The sequence below is a fragment of the Zeus faber genome, assembly GCF_960531495.2.
Source record: "Zeus faber genome assembly, chromosome: 4".
Classification (NCBI taxonomy): Eukaryota; Metazoa; Chordata; class Actinopteri; order Zeiformes; family Zeidae; genus Zeus; species Zeus faber.
Genome location: NC_137191.1, coordinates 37237654 through 37247976, shown reverse-complemented (window position 1 = coordinate 37247976; position 10323 = coordinate 37237654). Strand labels below are relative to the sequence as shown.

Genomic DNA, 10323 nt, shown 5'->3' with positions numbered 1-10323 from the left:
GGTAACTAACTTGTACACAAACTAACTTACACTTCTAATCAAACAGCATTTTATTATTTAAAACTTTTCAGGAGAATCATTTGAAACAGATGAACATTACCCAGAAGTCCAGAGTACAGCGAGAGACCGACTTCATGAGGTATCTATCCATTCACCCATCCATTCATTCATTCACCCATCCATGCATCCATTAATCCATCCATTTACCCATCCATCCATTTATTCATCCATCCACCATCCATATGCCCATCTATCATCAATCCATCCATGTATTCATCCATCCATCCATTCATCATTTTTTCATCCATCCATTCATCCATTTATTCATTCATCCATTCATTTGTCCATCTATCCATCCATTCATCCATCCACCTATCTACCCATTTATTCATCCATCCATCCATCAATTCATCCATCTTTATATCCATCTATCCATCATCCATCTATCCATCCATCTTTATGTCATCTATCTATCCATCCATCTATCCATTCATTTATCCATTTATTCGTCCATCCATCTATCCATCCATCTTTATATCATCTATCTATCCATCATTTATCCATTCATCCATCCATTTATTCATCCATCCATCCATCCATCTGTCATCCATACATTTATTCACCCACCCATCTATTTATTCATCCATCCATCCAAATATCCATCCATCCATCCATCTATCTATGCATCCATCCATCTATAGGCCCATCTATCCATCCATCCATTTATTCATCCATCCATATTTCTATTCATCATTTTTTCATCCATCCATTCATCCATCCATTCATTTTCCCATCTATCCATCCATCTATCCATTCATCCATCCATTTATTCATCATCTATCCATCCATATTTATATCATCTATCTATCCATCCATCTATCCATTCATCCATCCATCATCCATCTATTTATTCATCCATTTATCCATCCATCCAATTATTCACCCATCCATATATCTACCCATTCTTCCTTCATTCCATCTGTCCCTCCATTCATCTATCAACCATCCATCGATCCATTTATCCATCCATTCATCTATCCATCCACCGATCCATTTATTCCTGCATCCATCTATACATACACCCATTCATCTTTCCATTCATCCATTCATCTATCCCTCCTTCCATCCCTCCTTCCAGGTGCACCCAGTGCTTCTCCTGTCGTCCCTCGGACCCGTTCAGTGGTTTCTGTGTTGGGTGTGGAGCAGCACTTCCTGTCGCCTCAGCACCACCTCAGAGACTGGCCCCTGCCGAGGAAGAGAGACAGGTACTGCAGCACGAGACACATGAGTACGACAGAGAGACCGGTACTGCAGCACGAGACACATGAGTACGACAGAGAGACGGGTACTGCAGCACGAGACACATGAGTACTACAGAGAGACGGGTACTGCAGCACGAGACACATGAGTACGACAGAAAGACGGGTACTGCAGCACGAGACACATGAGTACGACAGAGAGACGGGTACTGCAGCACGAGACACATGAGTACGACAGAGAGACGGGTACTGCAGCACGAGACACATGAGTACTACAGAGAGACGGGTACTGCAGCACGAGACACATGAGTACGACAGAGAGACGTGTACTGCAGCACGAGACACATGAGTACGACAGAAAGACGGGTACTGCAGCACGAGACACATGAGTACTACAGAGAGACGGGTACTGCAGCACGAGACACATGAGTACGACAGAGAGACGTGTACTGCAGCACGAGACACATGAGTACGACAGAGAGACGGGTACTGCAGCACGAGACACATGAGTACGACAGAGAGACGTGTACTGCAGCACGAGACACATGAGTACGACAGAGAGACGGGTACTGCAGCACGAGACACATGAGTACGACAGAGAGACGGGTACTGCAGCACGAGACACATGAGTACTACAGAGAGACGGGTACTGCAGCACGAGACACATGAGTACGACAGAAAGACGGGTACTGCAGCACGAGACACATGAGTACGACAGAGAGACGGGTACTGCAGCACGAGACACATGAGTACGACAGAGAGACGGGTACTGCAGCACGAGACACATGAGTACGACAGAGAGACGGGTACTGCAGCATGAGACACATGAGTACGACAGAGAGACGGGTACTGCAGCACGAGACACATGAGTACGACAGAGAGACGTGTACTGCAGCACGAGACACATGAGTACGACAGAAAGACGGGTACTGCAGCACGAGACACATGAGTACTACAGAGAGACGGGTACTGCAGCACGAGACACATGAGTACGACAGAGAGACGTGTACTGCAGCACGAGACACATGAGTACGACAGAGAGACGGGTACTGCAGCACGAGACACATGAGTACGACAGAGAGACGTGTACTGCAGCACGAGACACATGAGTACGACAGAGAGACGGGTACTGCAGCACGAGACACATGAGTACGACAGAGAGACGGGTACTGCAGCACGAGACACATGAGTACTACAGAGAGACGGGTACTGCAGCACGAGACACATGAGTACGACAGAAAGACGGGTACTGCAGCACGAGACACATGAGTACGACAGAGAGACGGGTACTGCAGCACGAGACACATGAGTACGACAGAGAGACGGGTACTGCAGCACGAGACACATGAGTACGACAGAGAGACGGGTACTGCAGCACGAGACACATGAGTACGACAGAGAGACGGGTACTGCAGCATGAGACACATGAGTACTACAGAGAGACGGGTACTGCAGCATGAGACACATGAGTACGACAGAGAGACGGGTACTACAGCATGAGACACGAGTACTACAGAGAGACGGGTACTGCAGCATGAGACACATTAGTACTACAGAGAGACGGGTACTGCAGTACACACTGTAGTACCTTGTACGGCATGAATAGGTACTTGCGGTGCTCTCTACTTCCTGCAGATGGCGCTGTGTGTGTTCTGTAAATCTCTGGTTCCTGCCAACGCTCCCAGCTGCCTCATCTGTGACACGGCCATGGTCCCCCAGCTGCAGGCCAGCCCCACCCTGCAGGTACCAGGGGCCCGAGGGGCCACGGGTGGTCACCGGGGGGGCCCCGGGTGGTCACCGGGGGGGCCCCGGGTGGTCACCGGGGGGGCCGGCAGGGCACCGTGGGGGTCTTCATGGTAGAGCTCATGAAGAACATGTGTGATCCTCCAGAACAGGCTGCTGTGTCTCTGCTGTGGGAGTGGGAATCCAACACATGTCGTCCACTGTGTGAGCTGTGAAAGCAGACTACTGCATTCTGTAAGAACACTGTGTACTATGTGTGTGAGGAGTACTGTGTAGTACTGTATATGTAGTACTGTGTGTGTAGTACTGTGTGTAGTACTGTGTAGTACTGTGTGTGTAGTACTGGGTTTGATCTCCAGGCAGTTGGTCCGCCCCCCCCTGGGCAGGACAACATGGCCGCCTGCTCCAGATGTAAACGACTGAACAGCAGCGACGGAGGTTACTGCAGCTGGTGTGGAGTCAAGGTCTGTCCTCCGTCACTTACCATCCCTCCATCCATCCCTCCCTCCTTCCCTCCTCCATCCATCCCTCCCTCCCTCCCTCCTCCATCCCTCCATCCATCCTCCCTCCTCAATCCATCCCTCCCTCCCTCCTCCATCCATCCCTCCCCCATCCATCCCTCATCCATCCTCCCTCCTCCATCCATCCCTCCATCCCTCCCTCTCAGTGTTGCTCTCTCTCTCTTTCAGTCTGGTAGCGTTAGCGTTAGCTTCGCTGTGTGTTGTCGCTGTGGAGCCAGCTGCCCCGCCCATGCCTCCTACTGCAGTGTGTGTGGCGTCTTCCTTTCCACGCCCCCTGCAGGGGCTGCCACGCCCCGGGACCAGGTCCGCTCACCGCTCCACCAGCATTATAAAGTTCAATAATGTCGACGTTTAATAATCCCTTGACCCACCACGCGTCAGGGGTCACCTCCGGCGCCCGGCGCCGCATCAGCCCCGCCCACCGAGGAGCGCCACACCCAGACGGACGGACTGTTCTTCCCTTCCGCCGCCCACATGCACCGCAGGCTCCAGCAGAGGGCGCTGGAGCAGAGCCGGCAGCAGCAGGGCAGAGAGCGCCGGCCGCCGCTCACCGCCGTCAGCCCGGGTCGAGGTGAGACCGGAGCTCCACCTTAGGAGCTGGGAAGCACCAAATGGTCCTGAACCCCGGAATTGCCTTGCTCTCGTCCAGAACCAGCACATGGTGATTGGTTCAGACCATTAAAACGCTCCTGGAATCAGAAACACTTGCACAACAAAACAAAGACAGAACTTTCCTGTTGGTGCAGTTGAGACATGAATACAGTGTTCTTCATGGTCCTGATGGTTCTAAGGGTTCTGATGGTCCTGATGTTCCTGATGGTCCCAATGGTTCTGATGGTCCCAATGGTTCTGATGGTTCCGATGGTCCCTCATGTTCCTGATGTTCCTGATGTTCCTCACGTTCCTGACGGTTCAGATGTTCAAGATGGTCCTGATGGTTCTGAGGGTTTTGATGGTCCTGATGGTTTTGATGGTTCTGATGGTCCTGATGGTCTTAATGGTTATGATAGTTCTGATGGTCCCCATGGACCTGATGCTTTTGAAGGTCCTGATGGTCTTGATGGTTTTGATGGTCCTGATGGTTCTGATGGTTTTTATGGTTTTGATGGTTGTGATGGTCCTGATGGTTGTGATGGTCCTGATGGTCCTGATGGTCTTGATGGTTCTGATGGTCCTGATGGTTCTGATGGTCCTGATGGTCTTGATGGTCTTGATGGTTCTGATGGTTCTGATGTTCCCGATTGTCCCGATGGTTCTGATGGTTGTGATGTTCCTCTAGGATTCTGGAGGAAGCAGTTGGATCACGTCTGCACTCACCTGCGGAGCTTTGCTCAGAACCAGCCGGACTTCAGGGCGCTGGTGGGAGAGCCGAGGATGGGCCGGGTACGTCACAGTCCAGTACTGCAGTACAGTGTGAGTATGGAAGTACTACTTCCTGTTTCAAGATGGCGTCTCGTCCTCAGATGGTTTCTGCGGTAGTCCAGGACGACGGCTCGGAAGTCAGTCTGAGGATCAACTTCACGTCGGCCGGAGAGAAGAACGAGGTTCAAGCCTGCGTCTTAACACACAAAGCGATCAATCAGTATTAAAAGAGAAAATAATGCAGTACAGCGAAGGAAGTAGTACTCATATCAGTAGGAATAATACATCAGCGATGATGTTGTTCTTCACAGGGAAATGGAGAAGGACGCAGAGAAGGAACCTCACCCAAACAAAACCTGAGCAGCGTCACAGAGGAACAGAGCAGCAGCATGGGTGTGGTCATATATCAATCAATCAATCAATCAATCCATTTTATCTATGAAGCCTGATCAGTCCCACAACGGGGAAATTCGCAATTTCTCTGCTTTTACCGTCCTAGTATCTGAGGTATCTAGCAGCGGTGGCTGCCATGTAGAGGCACCTGGGGAGCAGTTAGGGGGGTTCGGTGTCTTGCTCAAGGACACATCAGCACGCTACCAGGAGGAGCCTGGGATCAAACCAGCAACCTTCTACTTACTGGATGACCCGCTCTACCTCCAGAGCTACTGCCCCCTCCATAGCAACCAACGTTCCACACAAGTCCATACAATCACCTGATACAGAACCTGATACATAACTAACCTGCAGATCTTTATTGAATAATAGATGATTTGTCCAAAACCTTAAATACTGTTCAAATATGTCTTAAAAACACCTGAGACACCCTGACACATCTGAGACACCCTGACCCCCTGAGACACCTGAGACACCCTGACCCCCTAACACATCTGAGACACCCTGACCCCCTGAGACACCTGAGACACCCTGACCCCCTGACACATCTGAGACACCCTGACCCCCTGACACATCTGAGACACCCTGACCCCCTGAGACACCTGAGACACCCTGACCCCCTGACACATCTGAGACACCCTGACCCCCTGAGACACCTGAGACACCCTGACCCCCTGACACATCTGAGACACCCTGACCCCCTGAGACACCTGAGACACCCTGACCCCCTGACACATCTGAGACACCCTGACCCCCTGAGACACCCTGAGACACCCTGACCCCCTGAGACATCTGAGACACCCTGACCCCCTGAGACACCCTGAGACACCCTGACCCCCTGACACATCTGAGACACCCTGACCCCCTGACACATCTGAGACACCCTGACCCCCTGAGACACCTGAGACACCCTGACCCCCTGAGACATCTGAGACACCCTGACCCCCTGAGACACCCTGAGACACCCTGACCCCCTGAGACATCTGAGACACCCTGACCCCCTGAGACACCCTGAGACACCCTGACCCCCTGAGACATCTGAGACACCCTGACCCCCTGAGACCCCCTGACCCCCTGAGACACCCTGAGACACCCTGACCCTCTGAGACACCCTGACCCCCTGAGACACCCTGAGACCCCCTGAGACACCCTGCCCCCTGAGACACCCTGAGACCCCCTGAGACACCCTGAGACCCCCTGAGACACCCTGACCCCCTGAGACACCCTGACCCCCTGAGACACCCTGAGACACCACCCTGAGACACCCTAGGACACCTGAGACACCCTGAGACACTGAGACACCCTCCTGAGACACCCTGAAACACCCACCTAACCGACCCCTGTCCTGGAAGGTTCAAGATTCAAGGTTCTGATGGAGGTTCTGATGAATGTTCTGATGGAGGTTCTGATGAATGCTCTGATGGAGGTTTTGATGGAGGTTGCTCCTCTTCACTGTGTTTCCAGAGCTCCAGGGGCCGGTTGCTCGCAGGAGACGCAGGCGGAGCCTCCAGGACCACGAGGGCCCTGTGGTAGGTGGCGCAGCATCTAAAACCCTCCAAGAAGAAGAGATTTGGTGTTTTTGCTTCCTGTTCTGACATGGCGTCTCCTGTTTCCAGATGAAGGACATCCAGCTGCTGCAGGAGCTCGGTCCATTAGGACGGGGGAACATCGCCCTGGTCCAGAACCTGCTGGAGGAGGTACCAGCGCTAGCACTTAGCCACTAGCATTAAAAGGGGCGTATGATGGGAGAGTGGGGATGTGAGGGTGGTGTTTGTGGGTGGAACAGTTATTAGTTTATCTCCAGTTTATTCTCCTTTTAACAAGGTTTCCTGTAGAGTTTAAGTCATTTCACGGTACCTTCCAAAACAAAACTCGGAGCCTGCCCCGGGAATATTCTACGGTCCCTAACACTGAGCTGCTGCTCTGCTTCTACTTCCTTGTCCTACTTCTCACTCTGGTTCTCCTTCCTGGTTTTGTTTCTTTCTCTGCTTCCTGGTTCTGAGGTTCTACCTTTGCTTCCAGGGTGCACATCCATCCTGCCGGGATGAAGACGGTTGCCACGCGCTGCTGGTTGCTGTGCTGAATGGTCACCATGAGGTAATTCCTCTGTTGCTGCAGAGAGGAGCCGACGTCAACCAGCAATCTGGACCGTGAGTAGAACTAGGACATGTAGAAGTAGGACAGTGTAGTGTAGAACTAGGACATGTAGAAGTAGGGCAGTGTAGTGTAGAACTAGGACATGTAGAAGTAGGATAGTGTAGTGTAGAACTAGGACATGTAGAAGTAGGGCAGTGTAGTGTAGAACTAGGACATGTAGAAGTAGGATAGTGTAGTGTAGAACTAGGACATGTAGAAGTAGGGCAGTGTAGTGTAGAACTAGAACATGTAGAACTAGGACAGTGTAGTGTAGAACTAGGACATGTAGAAGTAGGGCAGTGTAGTGTAGAACAAGGACATGTAGAAGTAGGATAGTGTAGTGTAGAACTAGAACATGTAGAACTAGGACAGTATAGTGTAGAGCTAGGACATGTAGAACTAGGACAGTGTAGTGTAGAACTAGGCCTAGTAGAACTAGAACATGTAGAACTAGGGCAGTGTAGTTTAGAACTAGAACATGTAGAACTAGGACAGTGTAGAACTAGGACATGTAGAACTAGGACAGTGTAGAACTAGGACAGTGTAGCACAAGGACAGGTAGAACTAGAACATGTAGAACCCTTCCAACGTAGAAATAGCACATGTAGAACCAGAAACTGTAGAACTATACCAGCGTAGAACTAGAACATGTAGAACTAGGGCAGTGTAGTGTAGAAATAGGACATGTAGAACTACATGTAGAACTAGGACATGTAGAAGTAGGACAGTGTAGTGTAGAACTAGGACATGTAGAAGTAGGACAGTGTAGTGTAGAACTAGGACATGTAGAAGTAGAACATGTAGAACTAGGACAGTGTAGTGTAGCACTTGGACATGTAGAACTAGGACAGTGTGGTGTAGAACTAGAACATGTAGAACTAGGACAGTATAGTGTAGAGCTAGGACATGTAGAACTAGGACAGTGTAGTGTAGAGCTACGACATGTAGAACTAGGACAGTGTAGTGTAGAACTAGGCCTAGTAGAACTAGGGCAGTGTAGTGTAGAACTAGAACATGTAGAACTAGGACAGTGTAGAACTAGGACATGTAGCACTAGAACATGTAGAACTAGGACAGTGTAGCACAAGGACAGGTAGAACTAGAACATGTAGAACCTTTCCAACATAGAAATAGCACATGTAGAACCAGAAACTGTAGAACTATACCAGCGTAGAACTAGAACATGTAGAACTAGGGCAGTGTAGTGTAGAACTAGGACATGTAGAACTACATGTAGAACTAGGACATGTAGAAGTAGGACAGTGTAGTGTAGAACTAGGACATGTAGAAGTAGGACAGTGTAGTGTAGAACTAGGACATGTAGAGGTAGGACAGTGTAGTGTAGAACTAGGACATGTAGAACTAGGGCAGTGTAGTGTAGAACTAGGACATGTAGAACTAGAACATGTAGAAGTAGGACAGTGTAGTGTAGAACTAGGACATGTAGAACTAGGACAGTGTAGTGTAGAACTAGGACATGTAGAACTAGAACATGTAGAACTAGGACAGTGTAGTGTAGAGCTATGACATGTAGAACTAGGACAGTGTAGTGTAGAACTAGGACAGTGTAGTGTAGAGCTAGGACATGTAGAACTAGGACAGTATAGTGTAGAACTAGGCCTAGTAGAACTAGAACATGTAGAACTAGGGCAGTGTAGTGTAGAACTAGAACATGTAGAACTAGGACAGTGTAGCACAAGGACATGTAGAACTACAACATGTAGAAGTGGGGCAGTGTAGTGTAGAACTAGGACATGTAGAAGTAGGAGAGTGTAGTGTAGAACTAGGACATGTAGAAGTAGGACAGTGTAGTGTAGAACTAGGACATGTAGAAGTAGGATAGTGTAGAACTAGGACATGTAGAAGTAGGACAGTGTAGTGTAGAACTAGGACATGTAGAAGTAGGACAGTGTAGTGTAGAACTAGGACATGTAGAAGTAGGATAGTGTAGAACTAGGACATGTAGAACTAGAACATGTAGAACTAGGGCAGTGTAGTGTAGAACTAGGACATGTAGAACTAGAACATGTAGAACTAGGACATGTAGAAGTAGGACAGTGTAGTGTAGAACTAGGACATGTAGAAGTAGGACAGTGTAGTGTAGAACTAGGACATGTAGCGGTAGGATAGTGTAGTGTAGAACTAGGACATGTAGAACTAGAACATGTAGAACTAGGACAGTGTAGTGTAGAACTAGAACGTGTAGAACTGGGACAGTGTAGTGTAGAGCTAGGGCATGTAGAACTAGGACAGTGTAGTGTAGAGCTAGGACATGTAGAACTAGGACATGTAGCACTAGGACAGTGTGGTGTAGAATGAGGACAGTTTAGTGTAGAACTAGAACATGAAGAACGAGGACAGTTCAGTACAGAACTAGGACGGTGTAGAACGAGGACAGTGTGGTGTAGAACGAGGACAGTGTAGAGTAGAACTAGAACATGTAGAAGTAGGATGGTGTAGTGTAGAACTAGGACATGTAGAACTAGAACATGTAGAAGTAGAACAGGCAGGTGTGTGGAGTGTAAAAGTTGCAGCTTCTGTTTCCAGGAAGAAGAACTCTGCTCTACATGAGGCTGCAGAACGAGGCAGCGATGGTCTACAGGCTGCACACACACTGCTGGGGTAGGTCACCCGCACGCACGCACGCGCACACACACACACACACACACACACACACACACACAGTCTCACCCTCCTGTGTTTTCCAGCTGGAGGGCCAGCGTGAGCAGGAGGAACGCTCGGGGTGTGACGCCCTACGACCTGGCTCTCAGCTGCGGCTGTGCCCCCATGGTGCAGCTGCTGGCGGCCAGGATGGGGGACCGGGTCCTGGACAAACTGCTGCGACCGGCGGCGTAGCTCCTGAATGAAGCGGCCGCCACACCGCGCCGCTGGCAGGAAACCACATTTGG

The 10323-nt window shown here is 49.9% G+C and overlaps 1 protein-coding gene across 1 annotated transcript in view; it reads left to right on the top strand.

Moving 5' to 3' along the window:
- Positions 1 to 10270, top strand: part of dzank1 (double zinc ribbon and ankyrin repeat domains 1) — a gene marked incomplete at both ends in the record, with an annotated part of 15257 nt that extends 4987 nt beyond the window's left edge. Inside the window, 12 exons of the mRNA XM_079999598.1 lie at positions 72 to 139; positions 1139 to 1265; positions 2895 to 3002; positions 3905 to 4094; positions 4803 to 4906; positions 4987 to 5067; positions 5197 to 5278; positions 6743 to 6807; positions 6895 to 6975; positions 7301 to 7428; positions 9962 to 10036; positions 10123 to 10270. Coding sequence (XP_079855724.1) covers positions 72 to 139; positions 1139 to 1265; positions 2895 to 3002; positions 3905 to 4094; positions 4803 to 4906; positions 4987 to 5067; positions 5197 to 5278; positions 6743 to 6807; positions 6895 to 6975; positions 7301 to 7428; positions 9962 to 10036; positions 10123 to 10270 — 1257 coding nt within the window. The remainder of the gene's footprint in view (positions 1 to 71; positions 140 to 1138; positions 1266 to 2894; positions 3003 to 3904; positions 4095 to 4802; positions 4907 to 4986; positions 5068 to 5196; positions 5279 to 6742; positions 6808 to 6894; positions 6976 to 7300; positions 7429 to 9961; positions 10037 to 10122) is intronic.
- Positions 10271 to 10323: the final 53 nt, after the last annotated feature.